This window comes from Micromys minutus, assembly GCF_963924665.1.
Source record: "Micromys minutus genome assembly, chromosome: 17".
Classification (NCBI taxonomy): Eukaryota; Metazoa; Chordata; class Mammalia; order Rodentia; family Muridae; genus Micromys; species Micromys minutus.
In genome coordinates, this window is record NC_137952.1 from 34186832 (window position 1) to 34206325 (window position 19494).

Genomic DNA, 19494 nt, shown 5'->3' on the forward strand with positions numbered 1-19494 from the left:
GGTTTGTAGCTCTACAGGGGTCAGAAGGGGACAGGTTCTGTGAGTAGTGAAATTCCCGCCAGGCCTGGCTAGGCCCTGGGAGAGCCCAGTATCGTGTCAGCAGAGTTCCTCTTCAGCTCTGGTCTGTGACATGGGAAATGATTCTTTTTAGACTTTTGGGGGTTTCCCTGGGCCCCTGGGGAAAGAAACTGTCCCAGCCATAAGTAGAAACTCCGTCACAGGCTCCTGTTCCCCTTCCCTGCTAAACCCCCCATTCCAAGGGCTTTGGTTTCATGGGACTACTCCAGCTGGGCTAACTTTCAGTAAAACATGGGGAGAAGGGGTCAGACATTTTCCTAAGTTTTCTGAAGTGAGACGGTTGGTGTCTTTCCTAATAGTGTATCATCATCGGTAGCAACAGGTAATATGTCCACTTTTGCTATCGAAATTCCTAGATGAAAACCCTGGGAAAAAATGAGAAAAGTGAAGAAGCCTAAGACCTGTGTAACTTGAAGGCTCCATGCAGCTGAGAAGCTGAGTTCCCAAGTATTTAGCGGCCTGCGGCATGGCAAAGAGTGGGGAGCGCTGGGCATATACACAGAGGAGACGTGGGTGGGGCCTCTAGACTCCAGGCCAACACGGTCTGGTTCCCAGTTTCTTCCCCCGAGTGTCCCTCCCCCTAATGCCCCACCCCACCCACCCCCGTCCGCTCCGGGAGCCCGGGGGTGGCCCAGCCAGAGCCCCACGTGAAGCCGCGGGGGCGGGCACCGGCGCCTTCCTGCTCTACCCTTGTATGGTGACTCGAGGGGCCAGCCCTCGAGTACTTAAGCCCGGGCGCGACGAAGAGCGCCCAGAGCCGTCAGCTCCGGCCACACAGACGCCGCGCGCCGCCTGAGCCAAGGGAGAGGACCGCCGGAAGCAGGAGGCTTTGTGATGCCGATCGCCATGGGGCTGGAGGCGGCGTGCGAGCTAGAGTGCGCGGCGCTGGGCGCGCTGCTGCGGGAGCCCCGGGAGGCCGAGCGCACGCTGCTGCTAGACTGCCGCCCGTTCCTGGCCTTCTGCCGGAGCCATGTGCGAGCCGCGCGACCCGTGCCCTGGAACGCGCTGCTGCGGCGCCGTGCGCGTGGCACCCCCGCCGCCGCCCTCGCCTGTCTATTGCCGGACCGCGCGCTCCGGGCGCGCCTGGGTCGCGGGGAACTGGCCCGCGCCGTGGTGCTGGACGAAAGCAGCGCGTCTGTGGCAGAGCTCCGGCCCGACGGCCCTGCTCACCTGCTGCTAGCTGCATTGCAGCACGAGATGCGCGCGGGACCCACGGCTGTGTGTTTCTTGCGAGGTGAGCCCGCGCCCCGCGCCCTGTCCCGCGCCCTGCGCCCCGCGCTGGACCTCTTGACTAATCGTACTTTTTCTTGCTTTCCTCCCCCGCAGGCGGTTTCGAAAGCTTCCAGGCATACTGTCCAGATCTGTGCTCTGAAGCCCCTGCCCAGGCCCTGCCTCCTGCCGGAGCTGAAAACAACAGCTCTGACCCGAGGATTCCCGTCTATGACCAGGTGAGTTGATCATTCGAATCCTTTGTCTTCCTATCTAGCCTCATTGTGCATTCTGGAGGGATGTCTCTGGAGAAAGCCTGTGGGGGGGAAAGCCAAGGGTGTGTTCAAGTACACATTTTCCCTGTGTGGGGAGCGTATGTGTGACCTGCAAACGTTGTGAACCTGTATGTCCTCATACAGACTTTAAGGCATATGTGGCACACGGTGTCTGAACACAGGTCCCACTGTGATCTCAAGACTTCAAGTTCTGTCCTTGGCCAGGACTGGCCTAGAGAGTCCCTCTTGTTTCTAGCCAGCCCAGGATGTGTCCCCTCCAGGCCAAGGCTGAGATCTCACCACCGTTTCCTTCCTCTTCCAGGGTGGTCCTGTGGAAATCTTGCCCTACCTATACTTGGGCAGCTGCACCCACTCCTCAGATCTTCAGGGGCTGCAGGCCTGCGGTATCACAGCGGTTCTCAATGTCTCAGCCAGCTGCCCCAACCACTTCGAGGGTCTTTTCCGTTACAAGAGCATTCCGGTAGAAGACAACCAGATGGTGGAGATTAGTGCTTGGTTCCAGGAGGCTATCGGCTTCATTGGTAAGGGAGTCTCAGCCCAGGGGCCTGGGAGAACTGTATGAGGACAATACGGGCACCTGATTCCTCTGTCCCCCTTCCTGTCTGACTCTCTGCTTTCCCCATTTCTTTCCAGACTCGGTGAAGAACAGTGGGGGCCGGGTGCTGGTGCACTGCCAAGCTGGCATCTCTCGCTCAGCCACCATCTGCCTGGCATACCTGATTCAGAGCCACCGAGTACGGCTGGACGAGGCCTTTGACTTTGTGAAGCAGCGCCGGGGAGTCATCTCCCCCAACTTCAGTTTTATGGGGCAGCTGCTGCAGCTTGAGACCCAGGTGTTGTGCCACTGAGGCAAGACCCAGCCTGGCTCCACCCCATAGCTCTGGCTTTCACTGACCCCAGGGGGAAGCTGCCTCCTACTTCCTCACCTCGTCAAACTGGGGTGCTAGGAAATGCAGGACGACGCTTCTCTGATATGGTGCTCTTCTGAGGGGGCATAAGGGCTGGCCTTTATTTGCTTTCCCTCCTTCAACTTTCGGAAATTAATTGGACTCTGAACCCATGTATTGCCGTCCCACTATATTAAAGCCCTTGGTCACCCAAGGGCTCAGAAAACAAGCTGTGACAAGCAGAAACCGTGTCTAGGGGTGTTCAGCCCTTGACCCAAAAGCTTAAGCTTTGTGCTCCCAGGGGAGCCGGGAAGTGATGTATGTGTCATATTACCGACATTTTACTTTAGTGTGTGAGTGTGTGGGCATCACGCTGTAATTGGTGCTGAAAAGTTATTTATGTTCAACTGACATTTAACACTCCCTCCCCGACTTCCTCCTAGCCCTGTGGGCCAGGGAGGGGGCGTTGGAAACAGCACTTTATATTTATATGGAGCATTGAGGTTGTGTCAATAAAAAGTGTTTTGTTAAAAAAAAAAAAGAAAAGCAACACCACATTGTCTGGTCTCAAGTCCGTGCCTTCGATGGCTGAACAACTGAGTGGTCTTTCCTGCCCAGGGCTGGACTCTTTCCCATACAGGTTCAAGCTTGTGGTTGAACTGGGTGGGGTTTGGAAGGCAGATACTAGTCTGTCTCCCAGCAGCTCAGTGTCCACTCAGATCAGACCCCACTTCCTTGGAAACCACATTTACCCAGTGTGTGGTGTGCAGGTGTGTGTTGGTTGAGGGTATTCAAATCGGAGGACACTGGCTCCCTGGAGCTGAATGAAGGGTTTGTAACTTGCCTCTCATGCCCATTCTCTGCCCTGAGGTAAAACACTCAATCCTACGGTTGTTCTGAGCTGTCTCCAGGAAATATATATATATATATATATATTTAAATTGATTATTGGAAATCTCACACCAAGCACCCTGACTGTGCTCACCTCCCCTGGGTCATTCTACCCCCCCACCCTCACCCCCAGAAAAAGGAAAAAGCAAGTCTGTTTGGTTTTGTCCATATATTCACTGGAACATGGTTGAATTCTTGGTGGTCCACAGGGAGGATGAGTCTTTCTCAGCCTTCATTCACACCAGAAGCCATCCACAGAGGAAGAGCCGGTGAGAGGCGGGGATGGCTCTCCCACACCCACAGACACTGACATGGTTTCAGACAGCTTGCTTCAGTGGTAACCACAGTCATCAAGTGGGTTGGCCATATCAGGGCCACATGGCCCACACAGCAGCTGCACAGTCAGTTAGTGGGCAGGTGCTACAGCATGGCCTCAGGTAGCTACAAATGCTGCTGGCATCTAGATGCTCCCCAGACGCATACCCCCCCACCAAGGCAGCAAAGCCCAAGGACATCAAGTCATCAGTCAGAGATACAGACTGTGTGGGTCTGCACTGATCTCAGGCTTCATCCATCCTGGGGCAGCATCGTGGACTACAAACACCAACATGGCTTCCTGGACCATGGTGATCCTTTAAGGAGGTCTAAGCCAGAAGGTAAACCTTTCTCCATCTTGGGTTTCCATAGTTGTCCAGAGCCAGCAGGATTTCAAGGCCAGGCAGAAGGTTTGGGGAGCTGAGTCTGCATCTGCAGAAGCACCAGGCTGTTGCACGGCATTTGGCCGACCTAACAGGCAGTGACAGCCTGTCCTCCAGCCTCTCACCCGTCACAGCAGTCACTTCTCCAGTCTTGTCTCACACCGTAGCACATGCACTGTTCAGTTTTTCTTTCCCCACCACTGTTTGTCACATGTCTGTTTATTGAAGTGGTGCCCACCTGCACCAGGGCACGGGGTGGACAACCCTATCAATTTCTATTGGGACCTACCTGTGAACGTCATGCTCAGCTCAGGGTGGATATGTGTGCCCCAGAGTCATTAACACTTCATCACCGTCTTATATATAGCATTGCTGGCTGTCCCACTACATCTCACTCCTGCCCCTTTGTTTCTAACATCCTTGTAGCAAATGGCCTGTCTGACTTCCTTCCTCTTTTTCTCCCTTCCTCCCTTCCTTCCTTTGTTTTTCTTTCTTCTTCTTTCTTCCTTCCTTCCTTCCTTCCTTCCTTTCTTTCTTTCTTTCTTTCCTTCTTTCTGCCTTCCTTTATTTATTTTTTTTTCTTTTCTTATTTTAAGATAGTCTTACTATGTGGCCTTGACTTGTCTGGAACTGGATTATATGTAGACCAAATTGAACTCAAACTCAAACTCCTTTGCAGGGAGGGAGGGAGGGAGGGAGAGGGAGAAGCATATACAGGTGTAGTGACCACATGGGCAGAGGTGCCTTGAGTTTTTAGCGGATTTTCTGTGTCTGAGCCCTTTGGTAGGGAGTGGAAAAGGGAAAGCCGCCTTTTAGTGCTGGGATCTCAATCCAGCTCCTGAACCACATGAAGCTGCAATGCTTCTCTGACCTCTGGTGGCAGGAGGGGGAATCTCAAGGAAACTGTCCTGCTAAAGGGTATCTCGATCCTAAGGGTTTGCTTTGTGTCCCTGTCCACGTTTTACCCACTTCAATCAAGACGGGTGGGACTATGACCCAGAAGTCTCACGCCTGGGGGGGTGGGTAGTGTCCTCAGGTAAAATGGGCAGGTCTTCAGGTGAAGGTCGTTGGGAGGAACTGCAGGTGGAAGTGGTTGGAAGGCTGCAGGTGTGGGCTGGAGAAGCCCCTACTAAAGGGGGTGGGTGGGAGAACACCTGAGCTGAGGTCCTCCCTGCCACAGTTCTGTGCATTGCTTGCTGAGAAGGCACCGAGGACCCACCATGGGTAGCATGGGACGCCTATGGCCTTGGATGGTAACTCTGCTCTCTTTCCTAGGTAAGCTGGCTCCAGGTTTTGGGACATTGGGAAGAGGCCAGAGGCTGTGGCTGCGGCTTAAAATAATCTTAACTGAGTTCCACAGCTCCAGTATGAAGCTGCAGGGGTAAACCTGGAGACCGAGGAGGCCTCCTGATACTTATAGGGGCAGAGAGGGCCTGCCTAACAGCAGACTGCCGAGTGTCATACTGTGTAGCTATTTGTTTTAAGGTAGAGGTTCTGTTCTAGCCTGGCTGGGGCAGCAGGCACTCGGGCTGAGCCCTAGTTTAAAAAAAGTTCAAGAGAAGGGTCTAGGGCTAGCCCTGAATCTGGTGCCACCTCAAGATTTAAGGCACCAGTGTGCCTCTTTTCTGCCTCATATTGGCTGTCCTAGCCTTTCTGAGCCAAGTGTTAGTCCCTTTAAAGGGACCGCCTTCACAGAAGGCCTCTAGACCTTGTCACTAGGTATAACTGGGTAAGATGCCCAGGCAGGCTTCAGGGGTGCATGCTGGGAGGCCTCTCCTGGAAGGGGCTGGGCTTTGCTGCCCAAATTCCTCAGCTTCCCTGTGTCCTGCGCTCCTCTCACAATGGAGCCCTGGGGACATCTATGTGTCTGCACTTCTCTGCCTGTGCCAGGTCTGAGCCTAGGCGCACCCTCAGCATCCAGATGTTCAGGAGTCTGTAGCACCAGTGTCCCAGAAAACTTCACTCCCGAGGGAAGCCGGGTATCCCAGGACAAGGACATCCCTGCAATTAACCAAGGTGAGAACACTGAGCCATACTCCAATAAGCCATACTGCATGTGGACATGTAGGAAAGATTGAGAGGAAATGTCCCCACATATGCAGGGACTTCAAAGTAATGCAAGTTTCATGAGGAAATGCTTAAGTCTGTTTTTCTGTATTCCTTCGCTGGTTAATTATTTTATATGAGATACTGTAAATTTCTTTAAAATGAACTGATAAGAGAACACTGGCGTTCTCTCAGCCTAGGACTTGAGCAAAATCATCAGTAGATATTTGAGAGCATGTCAGCCACTCTGTGAGGAACAGTCTGCAGGTGTGACCTATAGCCTGGTGGGGTGGGTTATTAAGGAACGAAGAAGTCTGGGGCTCAGGGCATCCCTGTCTGGGGATCTTAGACATGAGGAACACAGACCCATTGGGCTGAAGTTGGTGGCAACGAAAATGAATTCAGATATTGAAGCCATCATGGACTGGAATGTTGGCAGAACAGCGGTAACCTTGCCTTAGGGTAGGTGGCGACCACTGCTCCTTCCTTTCTCTGTGAGGTGGTTAGAAGCTTTCGTGGGCACCAATCCTCAGTCAGTTGTACGGCTTTTGGAGGAAGCCAGAAAGAGTCTTCCCTGGGACTCGCTCTCAACGTCACAGAGAAGACTTTACCATTTGAGGGCTCACAGTAGTTAACAGCTGTCCCTGCTTAGCTGATGTCTTGTTCGGGAGCAGCATGATCTGCAGCTGCAGTGATGACAGCTCTGAGGGCTAAGACCACACAACTGTACCAGATCCTGGAGAGTGGCCTCTTGGATTTCAGGATGCAGCTTTGATCAGATCTTGAGGTGACTTCTCCTAAGAGGACTCACAGGGGGTGGGTTTAGTCTGTGTCACCATCTGTAGTCAGAGATTAATAATGGGATCAGATAGTGCCCCTGCATTTCTCTTAAGCCTTCTGTGGCTTTCTTCACTGTCTCATGGGTCCTTCTGAGGTTTCTCTTCCCAGCAGTCAGCTGCAGAAGGCTTCCTGATAGGAGGAAGATAGGAGTATTCATCCTCAATGCCATTCTGTGGCTGTGACTTGTAATTTCAGCTCCCAACTACCTTAAGGGTCAGAATATAACACAGATAATAGGGATTAGGTGGTAAGTGGGACAAGGTCAGGCAGGAGAGACCAGGACATGTTTTGGGGAGTGTGGCTCGGGCTAGAGTGAGCCTGGAGGGAAGAAGTGGCTTCATCCTGGGAGCTGGAGGCCTGGAGTTGGGATTAGAGCACACACACTGAGGGAGCCATGGACTGCCATGTTTAACCAGAGGAAGGATGCAAGCAGGCTGAGAACCTCCCACACAACTGCAGGCTGGGACTCGGCAGGGGCTGTTGCACTTCCTGAAAGCCACACAGCCTTGGTGCTCATGAACGTTTAGTCCCAAAGTGGAAGATATAGACACCGGCATTGCTAGGTCCGGCCCAGCCTATGTCTAGAAGTCAAGGCTCACACACATCCTTTCTTCCTTTCCCTCCCAGGGCTCATCTCCGAGGAGACACCAGAAAGCAGCTTCCTGGTAGAAGGGGACATCATCCGGCCAGTGAGTATGCACATATGAGGTGTGAGCATCTTCAAGGCTATGAGAGCTGCCCAAGGCTATGACACCCTCTTCTAGGTGTCATGAGTGTTTTTGGCTTGTATGACTGGTTAGGTGCCACTTCCAAGGTCATTATGAATAAAATGGTGATGGCCGAAAGACAACTTAGTCTGTCCAAGAGGACTCCCTGGAAGAGGGGATTCAAACTCTAACACTCCGCCCAGAGGGAGTGCTTAGAAGGCACAAAGCTAGAGACATAAATAAACCTAGGTCTGGTGATGGTGGTGCAGGTCTTTGATCCCAGCTCTTGGGAGGCAGAGTCAGGCAGATCTCTGAATTTGAGGCCTCCTGGTCTACATAATGAGTTCCAGGACAGCCAGGGCTACAGAGAAACCCCGTTTTGAAAACCAGTAAAACAAAACAACAACAAACAAAGCAAAAAACAGACACGAGCCCAGATTGACTTGTGCATGTGTGTGAGACCTGGGTGGCTGTTAAGATCCCCCTTAGGGAAACCAGAACAAGGAGTAACATGGAGAGACCATCTTGTCTGGGGATGGAGGGCTGAGTCGGAAGGGAGGAGGCTGAAAGGAGTGGAAATGACTTATTTCAGAGAGAACATATTATTCAGGAGAGCTAGTATCTTCATAGGTGGCAGAGGGCTGCTGCATATGTGGGTGAGCAGTGGAAAGCCAGGCTGTCCTGCTTGTTCAGAGGTGCCTGACTGGTGGCTACTGAAGCTGTGCTGGAGCCCATAGGCAGGAGAGCTTGGGTTATCCATTTAAGATGTGTATACCTGTCCCTGGCACTTGAAACCTGTAGAGCAGCATCAAATGATGACGGCTAAAGGGACAGGGCCTTCTGGAAGCCATGAAAACTACACTGTAGAGTTCTGGTTACTGGAAGATGGGAGAGAAGCTATGTGAGGCTGTCACTCTGAGTAGGACCCTTCCCATTTTTCTCAATGTTAAGGGAAGCTATGCCATGTTCCTGTTCCATGGAGGTGCGTGGAAAGGGCTGGGTCCTCCTGAGCCAGGCATCCTGGGGTTCCAACCTTAGGTGCTTTTCTTGTTAACTTGATAGAACATGTTGTGACCTCTGTTATCTAAGTCTTATAGCTGGCCTGTCGACTTCCCATACTTTCATTTCCCTTCTAATGGTTTCCTCGCACCCAAGCCCTCTGTGTCCTGCCCCTCACACCTTTGAGTCCAGCAGGTACTCAAAGGTACCCTGGAGAATTAGGAAGCTTAGGTGGCCTGTGTCCTCCATCTAACTCTGAGCTGCCCTCTCTCCTCAGAGCCCCCTCCGATTGCTGTCAGTGACCAATAATAAATGGCCCAAGGGCATTGGTGGTATTGTGGAGATTCCCATCCTGCTTTCCAGCAAGTATGGTAAGTGAGATCTGTGGGCCTTCCCGCCCTCCTTCTCTATGCATCAGGACTTCTGCAGCATCTGGGCAGCATCTTCTACAGAACCACAGCCCTTCTCTTACACCCATAGTACTTCGCAGAGCGCCTGTCCCTAGGGCATCCTGAGCTGTGGCAGAGAGGGGATTAAAACCCTGGAGGAGCTGAGGGAACTAGTCCCCTCTGAGTCACATAGCCACACAGCTAGAGTCTTTCTGCAGCTTAGGCTGTGTCTTCAACATTGTCTTCTCTGAACACTGTGTTGGAAGGTGAGCTTAATGTCCTGGTCTCAGCCCCCATGTGGACTTCAAAAGTTCTCAAGAGCTATGGAACTTCTGCAGGGGGTCAGCCATAGTGTGTCTTTCCCAGATGAACCCAGCCGCCAGGTCATTATGGAGGCCTTTGCTGAGTTTGAACGTTTCACATGTATCCGGTTTGTTGCCTACCGTGGCCAGAGAGATTTTGTTGCCATCTTTCCTATGGCAGGGTAAGTGTTCCTAGTGGATGGGGGTGGTTGTGTGTGTGTATGTGTGTGTATATGTGTGTATGTGTATATGTGTGTATGTGTGTGTGTGTATATGTGTGTGTGTGTATATGTGTGTGTGTGTGTATGTGTGTGTGTGTGTGTGTGTGTGTGTGTGTTCACTCTGTTTATCCCTTAGTGTGAACAAATCTAAGCCTATTTCTGGGCCTGTTTGTTGGGTTTAACCTCAGCCTACCCTGAATAAATGATCTGGACCTTCTGGGTCAAAGGTAAGGGATGGCCATTGGGCACAGGACCCTCCTCTACCAAGCCCTCACCTCTGAAGGTCTTGTGGTATGAATCTGAGCAAATGTTGGGTCCTGGTTCTGCCACTCACATGCCACTAGAAACTAGACAAGTCCCTTAATTTAACCTCTTCTGCCTTCTTTCTGAGGTATAGGGGTAGTGGTAATACCTATATCCTATTTTCACTGGGGTCTGACATGGTATGGACAAAAGCTGTGACCCAGGTTTATGACATAAGTCTGCTCATGTAATGACCCACTTCAATTGCTCAGGTACTGCTGAGGCTTCTTCACAGGCCAAGCAGTCAAGGGACCTGGGAGCTGGGACAAAGTCTGGGACTAGAGTCTGGGATGGGAATGGGCTGTCTGTACTGCTTTATCCCAGCTCCTAGAACACAAGTAGTGTCTGTCCTGCTGACTTCTAGGCTGATGGCCAGCTAGCTTACCGCCACACCAGCTCACTCTCATGGTCTTACAGGTGCTTCTCTGGTGTGGGACGCAGTGGAGGGATGCAGGTGGTGTCCCTGGCACCCACTTGTCTCCAGAAGGGCCGGGGCATCGTCCTACATGAGCTCATGCACGTGCTTGGCTTCTGGCATGAACATTCACGGGCAGATCGGGACCGCTACATCCGAGTGAACTGGAATGAGATCCTCCCCGGTAAGTCAGCTGGTTAGGCTGGGCCTAGAGGACCCTGAGGGATGCAGGCCTCAGGCCAGGGCTGGGGTTGAGTTGCTTACCTCCCCTGGAAGAGTTCATCCCCCACTCTGTCTGTCCCTTTCTCACGAGGCAAGTGGGACTCATGCCCCTCTGGTATTTGAGACTGTCCTCTGTGGCTATTGCTCTGGGTCTTCATAGTTGCATCTAAGAAAGGACATCAACCATTTGCTTTGTGTCCTCACTTTTCTATGCCCTTGTCAGTCGTCTGAATGTGAGGTTGACTCTTGGCTCTCTGACTAAGCTGTTCACCCACATTGCAGAAGCAATTGGAGCAGGGGTTGTGTGTCAGTTGGGAACATGGGACAGCTCAGATGCATGGGTCAGGGAAGGGATAATGCTGAAAGGCCAAGGTGCATCAGTGGACATGTGGCTCAGAGAATACCTTGAAAGTGGCTGACAGGAGTCCTGATGCTAACGGGGGAAGCGTGTGCTCTGGGCATGGTGCATGGATCAGACTGCAATGTAAGCCTGTACCGGAACTCAGTGGTAAGAATGACAACTGCTTTGGGTAGGAGGGGTGCTTGTGAGGGGACAGGGTCCACAGTGTTTGGGGTGCAGAGGAGTTGGAGGCTTCCTGCCAGTGGGAACTTCTGAGGAGCCTCTTCCGATGCTCTGGGGTTGGCCAGATAAAAAGTGTGAAACTTACCCTGGAGACAGTGCGTTGAAGTACTAGGCAGCATCTGACGAAAGCATGGGGATTGGCTCGGTAGGGCTGGGGTGACCATGATCTTGTCAAGTGCTCCTGGGTGCTTGTAAGAAGCACTCATTCGATGACAGGCTGTGAGAAACTAGATTTGACAAAACAAGTGCGAACTTCCTGATCATGACAGGGTAGAAGCCAATGACCAACCAACCAACCCCCAAACTGCTCTTGCCTGGAAGCAAAGAGTCGAGTCATCTTAGTTCTGGGGGTTACAGGGATTACAGGGGTTTTCAAAAGAAAAGAAAGGAAAACCATTTAGTCTCAGGATTCTGAGTGTGAAGCCTAGGATACGTAGACTCTGTCTTTGATAATCATAAAACACTATTTTAAAACCAATGACCTCTGGATAGGGGTAGGTTCAGGAGAAGTGTGGAGGTTGTCAATACTTAATACCCATAAAAGCAAAGAGAACGAATAAATTAAACATGTCCATTTAAGTTAAAGGGGAGAATTAATTAAGGTAAAAGCATAAATAAGAGTTGAACAGCTCTTGAGTTAATTGGTGTTTTCTAACAATCAAATTGGCTCAAAAACACTACCCAGCTAGGGCTAGGGATGAAGCAAAGAGGTACAGCACTTGTCTGGTTTGTAACTGGGTTTCAATCCTGGTGCCAACAAAAAAGCTCCGCTATCCTAATGGGGAAAATATGAAAAGTGAGATCTGTTGGCACTAATATGCATAAATTCTGCAGAAACCTAATCACAATTCTGTAAGGATTGAGAGGTAGAAATTCAGAGGAGCAGGTGATGTAGGAGACTCACTATCTTTAATATTTGTGTATATTCTTTAATATAAATTTTATTTCCATGGTATGGGGACTGAGCTCAGGGTATTGTGCACATTAGATATTTGGTGTATGGGTTTTATTTTGCTTTGAGACAAGGTCTCACTATGTAGCAGTAGATGTCCTGGATCTCACTATACAGACCAAGCTGGCCTTGAACTCAGAGATCCTCCTGCCTCTATTTCCCAAGTGCTAAGATTAAATTTGTGTGAAGTACTATGTCCAGCTAAATAACTTGGTTTTTGAGTTAGGGGGAATATATTTCCTATCCAAAGTTACATTTAATAATAAAGGGTCTTTGAAGAGAAAAATGGTATTCTGTAGGGCTCTGATTAAAGAGGCTGCTGACGACTTGGGGGAAGAATAATGTGGGTATAAACTTCTGGGTTTGGTTTGGGGAGGGGATGGGCAACAAAGATGTAAGGAATAGCAGCCTTCTCTCTCTCACTGGCCTAGAGGGGAAAGTGGGCATTCTGGGCAATCAAGATGACTGGACTGCTGGGATCCAGATCTATAGCTTTGTGGTATTAAGACAGGAAGATGAAGATGGTCTGGGTACCAAGGGGCCAGGCACTAGAACCGTAGATGGAGAGAGCAGCTCATCTTTGGAGCTGGCTCAAGGAGTAGAGTAGGCAGTGAACCGGTGTCTAAGGCACAGCAGCTATAGCTTTGTAGATGCTGCAGGTCTGCACAGATTAGTGTCCTGAGAAGTGAGTTGGGAAGGAGGAAGAGCTGGAGCGAGCTTATAGGAGGTTATGGTTGCATGGCCATGAGGTACCCCTGGTACAGGTCTGGATTATTCCAGGGTCAAGTAGAGGTTCAGCCAGGGGAGCCAGACTCTTCTACTCATAGGCTGTAGATTCTCAGTCACCCCACTTCCCCTTGCCTGCTCTTCGATGCCCGTCTTTGTTATAAATCTACAAACGTGTGTGCGTCTATGCTTTAAAGGCTTTGAAATCAACTTCATCAAGTCTCGGAATAGCAATATGTTAGCTCCCTATGACTACTCATCAGTGATGCATTATGGGAGGTGAGCACACTCCCTTCCCCTGTGCACCCCTTCCCCATGCCTTCCACCTCCTGCCTCCCTTCCCTTCCATCTCTGCTCCCTCCTTCTTGGCCCCTCCTTGGCCCCTCCTTGGCCCTCCCTCCCCCTTGTCCCCCATTCCCCATACCCTTGCACTAACCTCCTAGCTAGACCCTCTACTGTGATCTAACACAGGTCCCACCCCTGGGTTCCAGGTTTGCCTTCAGCTGGCGTGGGCAGCCCACCATTATACCACTCTGGACCTCCAGTGTTCAAATTGGCCAGCGATGGAACCTGAGTGCCTCGGATATCATCCGGGTCTGCAGGCTGTATAACTGCAGCCCAAATGTTCCTGACTCCCACAGGAGAGGTAAGCAACTTAATCTAGGGAATGGTGCTGAGGTGTGAAGGTGAAGATGTAAGGGATGCTGAAGAGGCAAGGAGTCACAATGACTCATCACGATTGAATTTGGAAACGTATTTGAAAAGACTTCATACCCACTAAAGACTAAAATCCCTTAGAGAGAAGTAACCTAGATAATGGATATCTACTAAAATTTAGAGTAGAAATAACATCTAATGACAAAAATATTAAATATTAGGACCAAAATGTTTTCCCTCTATTATCCACCTATTCAGTGCTGAAATGGAGGTCTCAGCTGTAAAAGTACCTTTTATTTGCCTGATGTAATTGTGTCTTCAAAGCTTACTGCCTTAGTCTGCTAACCTAGTCCCTCGTCCTGGAAGCTTCTAGCTTGAAAACAATCTAAACCAGGCCTAGAATGTTTTCAGCCTCTGCGACTTGCTGCTGAATAAGTTCACCCTTTCTAATTCTTTCTGAACTTCAGTTGGCTGGTTCAACTCAGCTGTTCTGCTTGAACTCCCCTCCAAGCTGACTGATTCAATCTGGCTCCTCTCTTGGCCTCTGAACTAAATTGCTCTGTTTGGCCTCATATTAACCTTCGCAATATGTTCTAGTCTTCAGAATCTTTCTTTTTCTCTGGCTTGAACCTATGTCTACCTTGTTCTCTCTTCAACCTGTTTCTGTAAAATACTCTCCCAGTAAACCTGCCTCCTGCCTCCTCCAACTCTCCCTCTTTCTCCATGTGTGCACTTCTCTTTTCGAAGTGGCTTCCCTTTCTTTTTTCTCATGAAAGCCATATCCTATTCTGTCACATCTGTCTCTGATTTGTCACTTTGTCTGCCACTCAATTAGATACCATTTTCAATCACGGATGCTTCTTTCTACAAACTTAAGTTCTTGTTTGTGTTCTCACCAGAGGAATCAAGGGTGTGTGCTAAGGGTGAGACATACTCCAACTAGAAGCAGATTTTTTTTTTTCAGCAAATGACAGTCTCAGGGTTCACAGTGTGATCTAATTTCCTGCGACACTTAGATATTGCCATTGTAAGGCAAGAAAAGACACAAAGTTCTGGTGTTTAGAAAGGAAGCAAAAATCTGCCCTGTGGTGGTGACATATGCCTTTAATCCCAGCTCTTGGGAGGCAGGCGCAGATGGATCTGAGTTTGAGGTCAGCCTGGTCTACAAAGTGAGTACCAGGACAGCCATTCGTACACAGAGAAACCCTGCCTCAAAAAACCAACAAAAGCCAAAAGGAGCAACTGTGACTAATCATAGATTATGATTCTGAAACAGGCAAAGTCAATGAGCAAATTAAGACTAGGATAATTTTAAAATATCTGTATACTTATAAGAATTATATTTCTGTAAACCTTCAAAAATAACTTTAAAATGAGAGCACAAAAACCAAGAGACAGGAACTATGTAAAAACTTGCCAAGTGTGTTGCAGCTGTGATCCTAGCACTTGGGCGTGAGGGGGAGGGCCAGTCACAAGAGGCCCACCTGGCCAGCATAGTGACAACCTGTATCAGAAACACTTAAGTGTGTGTTCTAGTTACAGAGAGGAAGGCAGTGTTTAAAATCTTAAAACTTCCTAGTTTGGTTAGAGCCAATGAATTCGCACTCAAGAGCCTGGGAAGATGGCTCAGTGGTTAAGGGCAAGCATTACTGAATCTGGCTCCCAGCTCCCATGTTAGGAAGTTCACTACTACCTGTGACTCCTGCCTCAGGGCCTCCAGCAGGCATCTGCACTCACCTGCACACACACCCCTGCATATATTTAAAAGCAAAATCTTAAAACGCACACTAAAAATCCTCCCAAATTTGATTAAGATTGGCAGAGTAACTTATGCAAGACAAAAGACGGCAACCAAGACATTCCTGATATAAAGCAATGGTGGGACCTGGGGTGGCAGCACAGACCTGTGATCCAAGGCAAAGGCATATTAATTCAAGGCTAACCTAGGCTACATTAATTAATTCAAGGTTAGCCTAGGCTACATCATAGTGATCCTGTCTTCAAAATTTGCTGCAACACAATAGGGGGTGTAGAAAGACTGCCCTAGCCAGTTATGAGTTTAATATATATATATATATATATATATATATATATATATATATGCATATATACACATATGTGTGGATGTGTATATATAAAGTATAAAAGTATATAAAAACCTGTCTACATTCTGAATATTGGGCTTTACTTAAGTGCAGGGGCCGGGTGCAGAGATACAGAAGTGCCTGTGGGAATAGAGTGGAAAATTCTGATTCTAGTCAAATGAAAACCTCGCGGGCACAGTGGTACACTGCTCTAATTGTCCAGCACTGGAGAGGCAGAGGCAGGTGGATCTCTGTAAGCTGGAGACAAGTCTGGTCTACAGAGTGAGTTCCAGGACAGCCAGAGCTACGTAATGAGACACTGTCTCAAAAAAAAAAAAAAAAAAAAATCAAATGTAAAATCTGGGGGCAGAGGCTTGATTTTTCTTTTTCTCTTTCTTTCTTTCTTTCTTTCTTTTTTTCTTTCTTTTTGAAGGAAAGGGTAGCTTAGTGGTTCTCAACCTGTGGGTTTCCACCCCTTTGGGCATTGAACAACCTTTTACAGGAATCACATATCAGATATTTACATTATAATTTATGAAAGTAGCAAGATTAGTTACAAAGTAGCAGTGAAAATAATTTATGGTTGGAAATCACCACATGAGGAATTGTATTAAAGGGTAGCAGCATTAGGAAGGGTGAGGGGCACTTCTCTAGATGGTTCTGAGACAACTAGCTATCTAGGCACCTACATTCCATACTGCATAAAAGACTTGTGTGGATGGAGAAACTGTAAAAAGTTTAACAAGAAACTTTCTTTAAAGTTTAGTGAGATTGCCTTAAAACATTGGGATGGGGAAGAATTTCTTCACAAATAACCCTAACAACTAGAAAGATTAATAAATCCTACAGTCATTATATTAAGTGCTGTTAAGAGACACCACAAGTAAATCTAAAATCCAAGTAATAGAGATACTTCTGAGCAGAACTAGTATATTATGAAAGTGCTATAAATAGAAAGTCAAACTACAAATGGAAAAATGCATGAAAATGAAATCAAATAAAAATCAATCACAACACCACACACTCTCCCTAAGTTAGCAGGAGTCTACTATCTCAGTGATATATCAAATACTCATTTTGGGTACAAGGCGAAGGATGTTTGTAGCCCACCGGGTGGACCATAAATGACCACCACCCTTCTGGAACACGGTGTGACACCCAGTGAAGCTGCTTTGTGCGCCTGTGACCCAGATTTTATTTCTAGGTCATCTATACCTGAGTCCCACCCCCTTTCCCTACCAGTCCTAGATAATCAGTAATCTACCTTCTGCCTCTATGGATTTACCTCGTCTAGATGTTTTATATAAATGGAGCCACGTGCCTTTTGTGTCTGGCTTACTGCCCTCCACATGACCTTTGCTATTTATCTATGAATAGATGTGTACCTGTAAGCACTTCGTTCCTTTTCTGCTGAATGACATTCACATTTCGTCACCACTTGATGAACATTTGAGTCATTTCTGCTTTGGGACCATTATGAATATACTATGTCGGTATTCGTCCCAAGTATAAAATTTCTGGGCCCCATGGTAACTCTGTATTTGGCTTGTCTTCCAAAGCAGTTGATCCACTTAAAAACTTCATCACCTATGTAGGTGGCTACCAACTTTTCCGCATAATTACTGAGGTTTATAGTCTATGCTTTTGATTATGAGCATCCCCAGTGGGAATAGAAGTATCTAGATGTCTAACCACACCCAGTCTCTTTGAGATGGCACATCCTCTGTATACCTTCTTGGTGTCTACACAGCTTTTTTTGCCTCGTTCTCCATTGTATTGGGTTTTTCTTGCTCTGAGCTCTAAGTTTTAAATATTCTTAACGGTATCTCTTTTCTATGTCATTTGGAAATATTTCCTCACATTCTGTGTGATTTTTTTTTTTTGTTTTGCTTTCTAGATAATGTTTTTTGAACAGCAACCCCCTTCCCTTTTATTCTGAGACAGGGTCTCACTAGGTAGAGGTGGCTGTCCTAGAACTCAACATAGAGACTAAACTGGCCTTTAACTTGGAGATTGGCCCACCTTTTCCAGTGCTGAAATTAGAGGCATGTGCCACCACACCTGGCTAAAGAATCATTCCTAATATCACTTTCCCTGATATGTATGTGTGTGTGTGTATGTATGTATATATATGTATATATGTGTGTATATATGTATATATGTGTGTGTGTATATGTGTATATATATGTATATCTATATGTGTATGTGTATATATACACTTTTGGTTAATCAAATATTGCATAGTTTTTTAAGACTAGAGAATGAGATGTGAGATCATTGGTTCTCTGATCACGGAGAACAGAGAACTCTGTTTAGGAGGAGGAACTGGTCCAAGGGAGGGCTGCCACAGTAGTGGACAGACTGGCAAGTTTGGGTGCTGAGATGACACCGTGGAGAAAGGGACAGGTACTGGAGGAGAAAGGAAGGCCAGTTGGAAAGGCAGGAGGGGAGGGGAAGGAAGACGGCAGAAGTGGACCTGGGTCCACGTGCAGACCTGGAGATCACTGTGGCCACTGCTCCACACAGTGAGGGGAAGCCGCTGACAGAGCAGTGGGAGGGGCGTGGCCTACAAAGTACCTGAACTTGGTAGAGATGGGAGGACATAGGATGGTGCTGGAGACTGGGGTGTGGCAGGGACTTGGGACAGAAGGTGGTTGGTAATGTGGTCCATGTGGAGGGATGATGGCAGCTGAGGTGGATAACAAACTGGTAGAGGGTAGAGACACCGATGCCTGAAGATGAGCTGCTAGAAATGGAGGTTTCAACTCCTGTGGTTTCTGGTGCTGATGTAGTTCAGAGGGGGCAGGGCATGGCTGCGAGACCAGCAGAAACAGGCAGGAGGAGGGCCACTGGTTAAAGGAGACAGCACAGATGGGTTACCTAACACTGATCAAGGTATGTGAGCAGGGATGATGAGACCACAGGGCAGCAGTGGGTCGTACAAAGTAGTGCCAGTCAAGGCCTGCATGTGGCAGCAAAGACAGAGCAAAGCAAAAACGTTCTTCCCCTCCTGGTAGTGCACAGAACAGAGAGCACTCGGGACCTTCTGTTGTCCTCTCTCGGCTTGAACAGAAATGGTTCCTCGAGATGTATGGGTGGGAGGTGTGTGCCAGGTGGTTGAAGACAGTGGTAGGAGAAGGCTTTGTGGGCTAACTGGGTTGCTAGGGTAGGAAAGCCAGCGGGATCTTTCTCTGGTGACCCAAGGGTCCAAATGAAGGAACAACACATCTTCGTTGTCCTGGCTGTTTCTATTTGTCTTCAGGACATGGTCTCTCTGCCAACCTAGGCTGATCACAAACTCACAATTCTCTAGCTTCAACCTCTCAAGTACAGAGATATAGTATAACTGTCACACTCAACTGTTGTACTGGTATAGAGTAGGAATGTAATAGTTTGTGTCTTAGCCAAGACCTCGTGGGCTATTGGAGACTTCTGTGATTCTGGCTCCATAGCCCCTTAAGCAAAGCCAAGGGCCAACATTAATTCTTGTAGCCATGATACATACTTTCTCTTGCAGTTCTGGGACCCAACTTCTGTTCTCTCCTGCTCTAGGGTTCGAGGCCACCAGTGATGGGAGAAACCTTACTCCTGCCTCTATATCACATCTACAAAGACTTCTAGAGGCACTGTCAGAAGAATCTGGAAGCTCTGCCCCCAGTAACTCCAGGACTGGAGGCCAGGGTTTTATTGCCGGGCTTGTAGACAGCCAGCAAGAATGGGAGCATCCTGCTCAGAGCACATTCAGTGTGGGAGCCTTGCCAAGATCACCTCAGATGCTAGCTGCTGCTTCAAAATCGGGCCCTGGAGCAGGTGCAGACAGAACTTCTCTAGAGCAGTTCCAGCCAGCCCAGGCACCCACTGTACCACCTGTTCCATTTCCAGAAGCCAGAGGCAAGCCAGCACCTATCCAAGATGCCTTCGAGAGGCTAGCTCTACCTTCAAGAGGCTGTGCACCTGAAAGTCACATTAGAGAGGTGCCCAGAGACTGA

At 48.7% G+C, this 19494-nt stretch overlaps 2 protein-coding genes across 2 annotated transcripts; both read left to right on the plus strand.

Annotated features, from left to right (window-relative positions):
* Positions 1–912: 912 nt before the first annotated feature.
* On the plus strand, positions 913–2431 carry DUSP2 (dual specificity phosphatase 2; the record flags this gene model as incomplete). The annotated part of the gene is made up of 4 exons (XM_080931558.1): positions 913–1312; positions 1405–1526; positions 1885–2104; positions 2217–2431. 4 exons carry the CDS (start codon positions 913–915, stop codon positions 2429–2431), a joined length of 957 nt encoding a protein of 318 aa, XP_080787684.1.
* A 2848-nt stretch (positions 2432–5279) lies between these two features.
* ASTL (astacin like metalloendopeptidase) lies at positions 5280–19494 on the plus strand (the record flags this gene model as incomplete). The annotated part of the gene is made up of 9 exons (XM_080931212.1): positions 5280–5334; positions 5950–6075; positions 7573–7634; positions 8929–9022; positions 9407–9524; positions 10284–10465; positions 12962–13043; positions 13256–13410; positions 19058–19494. The coding sequence occupies 9 exons, from the start codon at positions 5280–5282 to the stop codon at positions 19492–19494; spliced, it is 1311 nt and encodes a 436-aa protein (XP_080787338.1).